The following is a 13401-nucleotide window of genomic DNA, read 5'->3' as shown; positions in this document are numbered from 1 at the left end:
TTGGTAGTCAGCTGACCTGACAAGCCAGTAACATCATTGTTTCAAAATCCATTATTGGTGATATGATAGCTCGAAATCTTGGACGTTGACTACCCTGAAATTTCATTCCTTTTCCTCAGTTGAATTTGAATGCCCCTGCCCCCATCCGTGTGTCTTTGGATGACCTTCCTCTATAGAACAGTGTACCTCAGCATTTGGCTGCATTTGTGTCCTATGCCTGCCACTTCTCCTTGGTCTGTGTGCACCAATCCATTAATTGACTCCATATCTTGATTGATCTGAAAGGATCTTTTTTAAGGAACTGAGCACTAAGTGCTCTCTGTCTGCCTGTTCTCAGCTATCAAGAATTAATCTCTTCCTAGGCACCAGAAGAAGGAGGCAGGTGGTGGAGTTGTTCTGAATGAATATGATTGATTTAATCACGTATTCAAAGATATATTCCCTCAAATTTTTCCCTTGTGAAAGATCCAGTCGCACTATTTACAAAGGATTGAGCTCTCTTGCTAAACTGGTCAATATTTAACAAGAACAGAGATGACGAATAAGCAAAAACTGAGCACTTTTCAGAATGAGTCTTTTGGATGAGCTAAAGTTTAGAGAGAATGTGTAAAGAATTGGGATAGTGGTGGCTGCAGAAGATGGAAAGACATGGATAAAGCAGCATACGGGCTAGGGCAAGAGCAGATGTGGACATCATTATAGAATTAACAGTGGGATGGTCTTTGCAATGGAGAGAATATGGGGTCTGAAAGTCAATCCAGTGTTAACTAGTGATTAGAGTTTGCAAAAGGTCTCATTCAGCCTGAGATAATGGCCTATGATAGGGGTGTAATTGCTGGCGAGGCTGCAGAGTTTGCTGCAGAGACTGAAAATAATGGTTGCAGTTTTAGCAATGGAGATCTGTGGGGAAACTGCTTCTCCAGCTAGGACGAGATGTTGGATGATCAGCAAAGGCTATAAATACGGGAGCGTCACTGACATTCACGCGAAAGCTGATCTCATATCGGAGCATGCTTTCAAGGCAAAGCATGGAGACAAGGATGAAAAGGGACCAAAGATAAACTCTTAAAGGATTTAACATTTAATCCTGGAAAGGCAGGAAAAGCAACTGTTGCTGGAATTACCCTGGTGATGAGTGCACTCAAGCCAGGCTGGGTTATAGTTCCCTTCTGACATTTTTCCACAACCCTATGACACCTTTCTCCTTTACAACGCCCCTGTTTGAACACACTTTTAGTCATCTGACCTAACATAGCTTTACGTGGCTTAGTGTCATATTTTGTTTTATAATGCCTAGTGCGTATAGGAAGTTTTTTTACTTCACTGTATAAATAGAAGTTAGCACTTCTTTTGCCGTTACTCAATACCTAAAGTAGGTGATCTGGTTAGCTGTCTCCCTTGTTATGTGTGTTAGCTTACTGGCTTCCGACATTCCTGTGAATGATGAGAAGTCACAAATACTTCACTGGCCATAACCTCAGGGCGCCCTGCCTGAGGCGGTGACAGGCGCTACGGGAATGCACGTCTTTCTTTCATTGAAGCAGGTGGCAAAGGCCGAGAAGTAGGGGTTGAGGGATGTAGTGACAAACATGCAGGCATGGGTAAAAAGGACAGGCTTTCTGAGCGTATTGATGAGTCCCTCTGTGGGATATGGTCACCTGACTGGAGCTCTCCCCCCCTCTCTCTCTCTCTCACTCTCTGCAGGTTGTGGTGCGGCTCAGTGAAGACCTGCTGTCCCAGGCGGTGATGATGGTGGAGAACTGCCGGCCCACACTGACGATTAACCTTGCAGGGGCTCGTCAGTACTGGCTAGAGGGAATGTTACGCCATGAGATAGGTCAGTTTTGCAAGTGACTCAGGTAGGATCAAAGGCAAATTTTGTGTTTTATTGTCATCCCCACACAGTTTTTCTTTCTGCCCTTTATCTTGAAGACCCTGACTACTAACATATATATCGGGTCCCATCGGCCACCATTTGCCCTTTGCTATTACTCTCCGTGTGAGGCTGGACTGAGCGTGTTTCCTCCATTGAGGGCAGTCATGGGCTGAACCGTGTCAAACCTCAATACCTGCGATAGAGTCACTGTAACCAGGCGAGGAGCAGGAGCACTGGCTGCTCTTCATACCAGTTCTTCACCAGAGTCCAAAGGTATTCAGGCAATTGCAGTGACTCTCCTGCAGTCTGTGTTCGTGCACCCTATCCTGTTTGGCTCTGTTGCATGCTCAGCCAGTGCATTGAACCATCTGACAGAGCATTCCCTCACTCGCCAGTTGAAATTCCCTCTAGTTCACAGGCTGAAATTCACTGACTAACATCCACTGTAGTTCATTGGCTGAAATTGACTTTAGTTTACAAAGGCAGTCACTGAAATTGATTTTGGTTTACTAAGTCAGTCACTGAAATTGACTTTGGTTTACAAAGTCTGCCAGATCACTCTGCAAGCCCTGGGGAGAGCATGTTAAAGACCTCCTGTCTTCATGATAAAGCGTGGGACAACATTTTCTTCCATGTAAAACACTACGATGTAAGTTGTGCCAAAGCCCACCATCACCCGCTGAACACTTGCACTATCCCCGCTGTCACTTTATAGTAAGCTTTGAGGTGTCCCTCCCTTTTAGTTATCCTCAGTCCAAGTTCACTTCTTGGTCCCTGCCCACAGTGGAACTGGCTGCTCTCAAACAACTGGTACTGCCCTGGAACTGTGTAACGTTCTGCTAATTACTGACTGAAATGGTGTTCTGTGACTGACTCGGAGGCAGAAGCTCGCTCTGTGATGTGGTGATACTTTCTTCCTGCACTTGCTCCCTTTAATAAGCCTTGTCTGATATCAGGGACACACTACATCCGAGGCGTTAACAACAGCTACCAACCCTGGCACAGTGCGGCGGGTAGGAAGCTGTATGGTCTGAAGCCAGCCAACCCTACGGAAGAAGGCCTTGCCAGCCTGAACAGTGTCCTGTACCGCAAGTACCCATTCTTGTGGAGGGCTGCCCTGCTCTACTATACTGTCTTCCAGGCCAGTCGGATGCCCTTCTGTCAGCTCTTTGAAGACATTGCCAAGTTCGTGGAGGATCCAAACACTCGATGGGAGTATTGTGTGAGAGCCAAGAGAGGTCAAATGGACACTTCTCAACCAGGTCACACATATTTTCAACTAATTTCTTCTAAGCCGAAGTCGGAGTGATACCTTGTTGTTGTATTAATACCGGGCTAACAATCCAACATCCTAAACAAAGAAGAACACGCAAATTAGGAGCAGGAGCAGGCCATTCGGTCCCTCGAGCCTGCTCTGCCTTTAATAAGATTACAGCTAATAACGTGATAATGATCCAGAAATCCCTCCATAACAGCTGGGAAATGTATTTCCTGTTAATTAAAATAAAAAGTGGGATAAAAATTGGTCAGGGTGACCTTGTGACCACTGCTGGAAGAGAACCCAATATGATTAGAAAAGGAAATCTGTTGCCCTGATCCACTCTGACCTATTTGAGACACCACATCCTCAGCAAGGTGGTTGATTTTTTGTTTTGAAAATTCCCCACTGAAATGGGGTGGCTCAGTGGTTAGCACAGCTGTCTCACAGTACCAGGGACCCGGGTTCAATTCCACCCTCAGCTGACCATCTGTGTGGAGTTTGCACATTCTCCCTGTGCCCTCGTGGGTTTCCTCCGGGTGCTTCAATTTCCTCCCACAGTCCAAAGATGTGCAGTGGGTGATTCCTAACCACTTTCTCAAGGGAAGTTAGGGATGGGTGGTAAATAACAGTGATAGTGGAAATTTAAAAGAAGTACTTTAAAGAGTATTTACACATTTTGTAAAGTAGGCATAGGGTATTACCACAGATGAGTATTTTCCTCTTTAGGGCATGCCCTGATGAGCTCTAGCAGAACCAGGTGCAGAATGAAGCTGTCTCTACTGCACCCTATCCACTGTGTCACTGCCCACCCGCAGAACAGCAAGTCATGTTTTATACACAACGTGGACTGTATTCTACGGAAACAGTTTTGTAGAGCATCTGCGCTCTGTACACGACAAACAACAACACCGTCCAGTCGCAAAACGTTTTAACTCCCCCTCCCACTTTCTGGGTGACCTGTCCATCCTGGGCCTTCTCCAGTGTCACAATGACGCCACCCGGAAACTGAAGGAGCAGCGCTTCATATTCAGCCTCGGGGGCCTACAGCTCGATGGCCTCAATGTGGATTTTACCAGTTTCAAAATCTCCCCACCCTTGGCCTCATCCCATGACCAACCCTCCCTCTCATCCCCACCTCCCTGACCTGACATAACCTGTCCATCTTCTCTCCCACCTATCTGCTCCTCCCACCTCACTGACAAATCCCCAACGCTCCCTACCTGCACTCACCTATCACCATCTCACCTACATTCTCCAGCCCCACCTCTCCTCTCTATTTATTTCTGAGCTCCCTTTCTCCTTCTCATTTCTGAAGAAGGGTTCTGACCTGAAATTCAACTTTCCTACTCCTCGGGTGCTGCCTGGCCTGCTGTGTTTCTCCAGCTCTACACTTTGTTATCACTACTTCTATTACTTTGTCCCCACCATTAATCTGATCACAGATGTAAATCTGTTTCAATGCACTTTGAACATCAAGGCCAAATAAGATGAAAACATTTCTGTCTCAGCTTGTCCAAACCTCACACGATTTGGTTGTCCTGAGCTGATCTTGCTAGCTCAGATGCAACTCATTGGCAAATCTGATATTTTTTCACTTTGGGAATGATCTTTCTTCCATCTTTCTTTCTAGCAAAAAAAACTAATCCATTTCCTTGTCCAATCATCTTCATACTGTTCAGAGTAACCTCCCTTTGTTCCTTATCTAAATATCTGATCCAAAGCCTATTTCCACTCTCCAGCACCGTGTCAAGCTACCCTGACTTCCTTGAGCTCCAGAGTATTGATTTGAAAATTCTTGACGTTGTCCCTGATGTCTGTAAATCCTTCGTGCCTCCCATTCTGGGGATTGATGTGCTCTCCACACACTTTGACTTTATGAGTAGATGATCTTACATCCTGTCTACCCCAGCCCTTCAAAACTCTCCAAACTTATGCCCTCTCATCACATCACTCACACAGTTGATCTTTGAGCTTTCTGCTTTGCTTTTCTGCTCAACGTTCTGAGGTGTTGTAACTGTGAACAAATTTTAAACCGCTGCTGAATTAAGAGCGTTTTTTTGCTGCTAACTTGCTTCATTTCCCATTCCTTTCACACTATTTATTTAAGTATTTAGATGTGGACTTAGGAAGGATATTATTAAGCTGGAGAGGGTTCAGAAGAGATTTACCAGGATATTGCCAGGAATGGAGGGTTTGATTTATAAGGAGAGGGTGAATAGGCTGAGACTTTTTTCACTGGAGTGTAGGGAAGTTGAGGGGTGACCTTACAGAGGTTTATAAAGTCATGACTGGTATAGATAAGGAAATGGTAGGCGTCTTTCCCAAAGTGGGGGATTTTGAGACCAGGGGGCATCTTTTTAAGGTGAGAGGAGAAGGATTTAAAAAAGACATGAGGGGCAATTTTTTCACACAGAGAGTGGTTAGTGTGTGGAATGAACTTCCAGAGGAAGTGGTGGATGCGGGTACAGTTATAACATTTAAAAGATATTTGGATAACTACATGAATAAGAAATGTTTTGGAGGGATATGGGCCAAACACATGCAGGTGGGACTAAGTTAGTTTGGGATTATGGTTGGCATGGACTGGTTGGATTGAAGGGTCTGTTTCTGTGCTGTATGACTCTAAAGTGCAGACGCGATGGGCTGAAGGGCTTCTCTCTGTGCTGTAGCCCTAACTTACGTTAGATGCCTCAGGGCCATGACCTACAGCAATGTACAAAGTTGAATGACAGGAAAGGACCAGCTGGGCTTTGGAGCCTGCCCCACAATGCAATGCATTATGACTAAACATTTAGTTCCACCCAGCTCTCACCTCACACTATACCATGAATCTCCAGGAATAGGCAAGGAAGGAAGCAAAATTCCCAAGATCTAATAGAAGAGGAACTATACTCTGGAAAATTCCTAACAAATCAGTTGGGTGTTTGAACAACATAAAGGCTACAGATATTCAGTGGAAAACAATGACCTGAACAAAGACCACCTAATGGTGGCCACTTAAATGCCTGAAAAGCACTTGATTCTGTTAAGCTTGTATTCCCCACCAGTCTCAGAGACCCCTTGAGAAACACTATGACTCAGTGACACTTTGTCCAGGCAGAGGTTCCCTAGCCATACTCCCACCAGTGGATTTGATGGAATCGAGTGCTTTTCGGGCACGTAAGTGGCCAACGTCAGAGATTCCCCCATGACTAAAGATGCTGATGGAGATCCTGTTTGCTGACAGCTGCCAGCCTATCAGTTTCCATCAATGAGATTCAGACTATTTTTTGAATTCTTTCATGGGACATGCGAGACACTGGCAAGGCCAATATTTCTTGCACATCTCTAACTGCCCTCGATTGAGTGCTGACTAGTCTACCTCAGAGATTGGTTAAGAGTCAACCACATTATCTGGGATCCGGAGTGATTTAGACCATACCAGGTAAAGAGGGTAAATTTGGACGTAAGTGAACATTGGTTTTTACAACAAGCAGTGATTGACATTAGGTAACATGCCTTGAATTCCATTCATAAGTCTCATTCTGACTGAGTGCTATTGAAAACTAGCTGAGACATAACAGCAATGGTTGAATTTGAACCCGTTACCCTGAAGCATTGGCCTGGGCCTCTGGATTACGAATAAAGAAATGTGGCATTAACACCATGCTGTTGTCTGCTCAGAGGGAAACTCAGTCGTGAGGAGTGTTTAAAATCATTGATCCCAAATTCATTTGTTCTTGCCTAGCTTTGCTGTAATCACGACATGTCATGAATAAGATAGAGTGAATGACCAGGTCCTTTCCCTAGGGTGGGGGAGTTCAAGACTAGGGGGCATATTTTTAAGGTGAGAGGAGAAAAGCATGAGGAACGACTCTTTTATGTACAGAGAGTGGTTTTTGTGTGGAATGAACTGCCAGAGAAAGTTGTGGATGTAGGTACAGTTACAATGTTCAAAAGATACTTGGACAGATTCATGAATAGGAAAGGTTTGGAGGAATCTAGGCCAAATGCACACAAGTGGAGCTAGTTTAGTTTAGGAACATGGTCAGCATGGACTAGTTGGACCGAAGGATCTGTTTCCCTGCTGTATGACTGTAACATATATACTGCATCCCAAATAAATCTTACCTAATTGCTATTTGAATGAATCAACACTAACTAACTAAGCCATCTCTCAAAAATACCTTTCACAATGAAGAGGTAGTCGTGTCAATAATCCTTTCTCGGGGGATTTGGTGGCTGGGAGTGGAGGGAACACAGTCAATGATTACTGTTTGCCGTGTGCTCTCGGCTGGGCCTGACTGGCTGTTGTCTCCTTGCAGGTTGTTTCAGTAAAGACCAGGTGTACTTGGATGGCGTGTTGCTCCTGCTTCGATACAGAAAGACCATTGACTTCAAGATGCTGGCAGCACTTGGAAAGGTAACCGCCACCTAACCTTCCATTTCTGAGGAACGCTTGTCCCGGAGGTTGTAGAGCATAGATTAAGTTCCTGGGATGAATGGGTTGAACTATGATAAGATGCCAATTAATTGAGCTTATATTCTCTGCAGTTCGGAAGAATGAGAGGTGATTTAATTGAAATGTATCTGACTCTGCGGGCGTTTGACAGGGTACATACTGACAGGAATGGGGAATCTAGAACTTAGGCTTGGGCTAAAGAGCCTATTGTTTAGGACTGAGACGATGACCTTTTTTTTTCACTGAAACGATTGTGAACCTTTGACATTTTCAACCAAAAGAGGGTTGCAGAGAGTTGCATTGTTAAATGTCTAAGGCTGGGCTAGACAGCCATAAGTCCTTTGAATTCCCTCCCGCAACCTCTCTGCTTCTCTCTACCAGTGTGTGGCATCAGATTATTTTCTGATGACACCGCTGGGAAGCACTGGGAGCATTACATTACATTAAGACATTATATCAGTGCCAGTGATCTTGCTACACACGTGTCTGTCTCCCTGCTTAATAATAATGCTCAATAATGTTAACCAGGTCTCCTTCGAAGACGTGGAGCATTTGAAGAAATGCGCCATCCTCCAAAACACGCGCATCCCGCACTTCATGAGGGATCAGGCCCGCTACCTGGATCAACTACACCACATCACCGCAGTCAATGGACTGACAGATGAGGAGTTGCTACGGCTTATCCCCAAGTAGATGGTGCTGGTGATGGAAGTGTGTGGGGATTGAGGAGGGAGCCTTTCAATGGGCTTTCTATCCAGTTTGCTTTTCAATGCACTGCTTCATTGCAGTGCACGTAAACACACACACACACACACACACACACACACACACACACACACACACAACTCCAAGGCACAGTGGCCTTAAATTTTTGCGGCGATGCATTGGAGCATCGATGGACATTTGTATGAAAAATTGTGGAACTGTTTCTATTGGAAGCTAAAGCCTGGAGCTGCAGCTTCACCCTCTGACCTCTGTCCTTTGTGTGCCACGCATTTCCTATTTAAACTTGTATTTATTGTTTGCAAAGGTGCTGCTTTTAAAAAAAAAAACATTTTAACTTCTTGTTAGAAAGGTTGGTTGGGGTGGGAAGGGAGGGATGGATGAAAAAAATACAGACATTTCTTTCAGTATTGTCCGTGTGCATTCTATCGGTGGTTGTGACAGGGCTTTGCTCAGGCTGAGTAAAGGCATGATGTTGGTTCAGTTATAGAGTCATTATAAACCGAAAGAAGCCACTTGGCCCATCAAATTCATTCCAGCCCTCTGTACAGCAAGCCAGCCTCCTGTCAGAGCCATTGCATTTTTGAACCAGTTCTGCATCATTGTTTCGATGAAAACTTTATGCTCAAATGAAATTTAAAAATAAAGACAGAAAAAAAAGCTGAAAATGACTTAGCAGAAAACGTCACAAGTTATGGGGTGAATATTAGTAGGCCATGAAATGGCCAGACATTTAGAAGATGTAGTTTAACCCAGAGAAGTGTGAAGTGATTGCTTCGAGTGGGAAAATTGCAAGAGACATTATTATCTAAGTGTTTCAATTTTAGATGTCACAGAGACCTGGGGATGTCTATACATGAATCTTTGAAGGTCTAAGGAGAAGTTGATTAAACTCCTTTGTTAAAGAATATTGGGAGGTGGCAGAAAAATAGAACTGAGGCCACAATCAGATCAGCCATGATCTTATTGAATGGTGGAGCAGGCTTAGAGAGGCAGAATAGCCCCACTCCTGGTCCTAATTCATATCTTCAATATGGACCAGTTGAGAAGACAGTTAGAGAGCTTGGGGGATCCTTGGCTTCGTTAATAGAGTACAAAAGCAAGGACATTATGCTGACCCTGATCAAATATTGGTCAGGACTCAGTTAGAATACTAGTTTCAATTCTGGGCACCATATTTTAGGAAGGATACTAATCACTTAGAAAGGATGAAGAATAGCTTTACAAGAATGGTACTTGGGCAGACTCAGTTATTTAGTGGAGCTGGGGTTGTTCTCCAAAGAACAAAGATGGTTAGGAGGAAGTCTGATAGAGGTGTTCAAAATAATGAAGGGGTTTTGTTGGAGTAAGTCACGAGTGGTTGCTCCCAGAATGGAATTGTCCAGGGGACACGTTGCAATAGGCCCGAAGGCAAGATGAACGAACATGAAGTTGTTGTGAATCACTGCGGGTGGGAGTAGATTTAATAACAACATTCAAATGCTAACTGTATAAATACATTCAGGCAATGTATCTGTAGCTATGGAGAATGGGCAAGGGAGTGAGATTTATTGGGTAGGTCATCAAAATAGGCTGACTGAGTTGAATAGCCTCTGTCTGTGCCAGGAAGCCTTGTAATGATGGCCACCATATCACAGGATGGAGAAACAACTGGGGGTAAAAACAGATGTTTTTTTTTCAAAAAAAAAAACAAGGTATGTTTTTGTGGCCTAGCTTTGAATATTCATCTCTGGATATATGAGGGTTGAGTCCAGAAATTGAAAGGTGGCACATCACTGATGTTGAAAGCATTTGTAATGAAATGACCCAAATTCCCCTTTACAGATGTTATGTCCTGGGGCTCTTTCCTAACAGGAGTCCTGAGCTTCCCTGACACAGACCAGATACAGATCAGAGGATTGAGCCTGTCCAAACTGACTGGCGACCAATCAGCTGGTTATGTCAGAGTGTACGTTTTCTCTCTGGTCCAAATTGCTTATAATTGGATGTTGGATAACATGCCAGTGCTCTATGATTGGTTTTGAAACCTCATTAAACAGGGAGGTTAAGGTGACACGTATAAAGTCTGAGATCCTCCAGGGTTAGTCAGACAGCCTCCAGGAATTAAAGGTGGAGGATACTCCACTTCAGGAGAAAAGTCACTGCCATTAAGAGAATTGTATTGTGTCATTTTCACTTTCTTTTGATCAATTTCATGTACTAGGTTATTATAGAGGTAATGGAAAATTTGGGGAAGGCCGTTTTAACTGGGGAGGGTGGTTGGAGTCGGAAGGTCCCCTTTGTGATGGAACCTCTGGCAGTACCTCCAAACAGAGTTGGCCACCCTAGGTTCACAGGTCATGCTTCCTTCTTTTCCTGGCAGCTGGAGATACTGAATGCAACGGGAGAGCAAAACTTAATGTCAGAATGAAGGAATACTCTCCCAGTTTTGAAGTCAACCTTTACCTGCAACACTGAAAACCAGTGGAAATGACTGAAATTTTTTTAGATCATGTCTGGAGTTCTGTATCGTGTTGTGTACAATAAACTTGAAATGACCAAGTGGACCAGTGACATGTCTTTATATTTACAATATGAGAAGATATTTATTATACACTTTAAATCCAAAATTACACAAATTGTACGACACTGCTGGCACTCTACTTCAGTGAAACAGCAAGCTGCCCTTTCCCCTCCGTGACCTGGATTCGAATCCTGCCTAGGTCAACAGGCTGAAGGTTTGCTTCCATTAAAATGGGTTTGGTACCCGCTCCATTAACAAGCGTGAGTCAATGCTACTATGTTGATCGAAACTGTTAGCCATTCTCGGAGGGGGTGCAAGGATTGCTGTGAGGAATACCACACTGCAGAAATAAGTGGGTGTGCTTCAGTGGTTTCGGTTCAGACCTATATCCGGAGAAGAGGTGGGGCTTTATTTACTCGTGGTCTGTGTTTTTCCTGGTTGTGCTTCACAGAAAGATTGAACACTAGAAAATAAAATGCGCATTTGTTTTTTCATTTTAAATTCCTATTTTAAAGTAGTAAAAGTTCTGCTGCGATTTTTTTCTTTTAGCTGTAGTGTTCTACTTGTGCAACTTAACTTGTCTGGAAGGTTGTCTAAGAACTTGGGCAGCATGGTAGCACAGTGGTTAGCACTGCTGCCTCACATTGCCAGGGACCCAAGTTCGACTGCACCCTCGGGCGACTGTCTATGGGGATTTTGCATGTTCTCTCTGTGTATGTTTTTGTTTTCCTCCAGGGATGTGCAGGCTAGGTGGATTAACATGGAAAATGCAGGGTTAAGGTAGGGGATATGGGTCTGGGTGGCTGCTCTTCAGAGGGTCGGTGTGGACTCGATGGGCTGAATGGCCTGCTTCCACACCAGGGATCCTATGAACTTGAAGGAGAGGAAATACACATGATACGTCAGTAACAAAAAGTGCTCAGTGATTCACAAAAGAGTTACACACGAGAATGACAAACAATCATCTCGCTGAGAGTGGAAATGAAGAACAATCAGAACACAATAATTTGGGAAGCTCCCATTAAACCTCATGATGGTTTAATTCTAGTACAAGCAAAAGTAATGGCAATAGTCACTAAAAAGTACAAACAAACTGTCAAACAGCAAACATAACTACAAACATAAAGTGCACAGCTTTGAATGACTGAAAAAAAAAGTGTGCCAGGTACAAGTAAGTTACATCAAGTTAGTACTGGGAAAGACTTTTCATCTGTGGTTAGACAGAGCAACAGTTTAGTTTCGTCTGCGGGAAAGTGGAATGCTAATTGTATTGTTTCAAAAGATTTGTTGAAAAGTTGCATTAAATTAGATGGAGTTTCCTGATTTTCTTCATTTTGTAACAGTCTCTGCTGAGAAACAAGCTGTGAAGGTATAATATGACACCCTTATGGCTCCAAAGTGCCCTTCATCCTTCATAGGTCAGGCTTGCTGTTAGAGAATGACCATTTCAAGCTGGAACGAGAGAGCTGCCAATGTCTATGATACTGTAACACGGCACGCCCAGTGCTTTTAGTGAGAAGCCGGGTGAGGGAGAAAATGTGTCCATTTATACAAAGAATCTGAAGAATTACAAGTGGACTTTCTATTGAGCAGGGAGGAAGAGAAACCGGAAGACTCTGTCAAACACAAAAAGAAAGCAAACTGTAGCAGATGCTAGAAATCTGAAAAAAAAAGCAGAAAATGAGGAAATGCACAGCAGCTGCACGGAGAAAAATGGAACAAACTTTTCAGGAACAACGAAGACCCCTGAAGGGTGGTGTTCGACACCACTTGCAGGAAGCACGGAGTGGCAACAGCACAGAATGTACTCTGGCTATAACACCGGCTTCAGTTTTGATGAGCAAATGAAGGCATTTTCAAAAAAAAAAAAATATAGAAATGGATGACAGGATCAAACTAACCTGGAAGGTGCACCTTGTGGAATGTGGACCTCAATCCAAAAGTTTATTGGCATCCATTAATGTCAGTCATTATGATGATCTCTGAGGTAAGACGAACCAATGTTGTGAAGCCTTCCTGTTTAGAATAGATTGGTTTCGAAGGCTTTCAGAGACACTCTGCTGCCCAGTGGCCCAAAGGCAACAAGTAAAATCCAAGTCTGATCCCACTTGAGGCTCTACGGAGGTATTCCGGTCGCTGTCCAACAAGATTTTAACCGGATGACCAAACAGTCATCAAAATCAATATTTTCCATGCCAAGGGACTGCTGTGAGCACCCTGTAGTCTGTGTGGCGATAGTGATTTACAGGAAATCAATATTGTCTGCTGGTAACTGAATTAGAAGATTCTACAGGTCAATGAAACACCTTGCACCAGAGTCGTCGAATTGGAAAACCAAACAAACAAGCTGCTTGAAATCATCCTGCTAGCCCATTCTCTCTGTCATTCTTGATGGCTGTTTCAGTGTAAATCGATTTTCCTAGTTTGTTTCTCGTCAGTGAAGATCTCCATCCAAACTGGGCAATGCTGGGAAATGACTCCTCCCCATTTCCAACCATCTGGAATCCAGGGGCTGCTGAGGCCCTGTCGAATTACCCCCCATCTCCCTGGGAAACAAACGAGACAGGTTTCTGGCAGGCTGAGACAGAAGGATAGCA

General features: G+C 43.9%; 2 protein-coding genes across 8 annotated transcripts in view; one reads left to right on the top strand and one right to left on the bottom strand.

The window, feature by feature from the left end:
* LOC109913015 (uncharacterized protein KIAA0895-like) overlaps positions 1-10847 on the top strand; it is a 34094-nt gene extending 23247 nt beyond the window's left edge. For 2 of the 3 annotated variants that reach the window (XM_020512477.2, XM_020512476.2), the window contains exons 4-7: positions 1705-1837; positions 2833-3138; positions 7442-7539; positions 8107-10847. In XM_020512477.2, the coding sequence (XP_020368066.1) occupies positions 1705-1837; positions 2833-3138; positions 7442-7539; positions 8107-8271 (702 nt within the window). In that variant the 3' untranslated portion in view covers positions 8272-10847. Of the gene's footprint in view, positions 1-1704; positions 1838-2832; positions 3534-7441; positions 7540-8106 lie in introns of those variants that run through there. The other variant, XM_048605631.1, reaches the window with a different exon arrangement.
* LOC109913010 (endonuclease/exonuclease/phosphatase family domain-containing protein 1-like) overlaps positions 1-13401 on the bottom strand; it is a 53447-nt gene that overhangs the window by 5121 nt on the left and 34925 nt on the right. For 2 of the 5 annotated variants that reach the window (XM_048605630.1, XM_020512469.2), the window contains one exon: positions 11811-13350. In XM_048605630.1, the coding sequence (XP_048461587.1) occupies positions 13205-13350 (146 nt within the window). In that variant the 3' untranslated portion in view covers positions 11811-13204. Of the gene's footprint in view, positions 1-10860; positions 11268-11310; positions 13351-13401 lie in introns of those variants that run through there. The other 3 variants (XR_007263737.1, XR_007263738.1, XR_007263739.1) reach the window with 3 other exon arrangements.

The sequence above is a fragment of the Rhincodon typus genome, chromosome 15, assembly GCF_021869965.1.
Source record: "Rhincodon typus isolate 14 chromosome 15, sRhiTyp1.1, whole genome shotgun sequence".
NCBI classification, from domain to species: domain Eukaryota; kingdom Metazoa; phylum Chordata; class Chondrichthyes; order Orectolobiformes; family Rhincodontidae; genus Rhincodon; species Rhincodon typus.
This window is presented reverse-complemented; position numbering and strand designations above follow the sequence as displayed.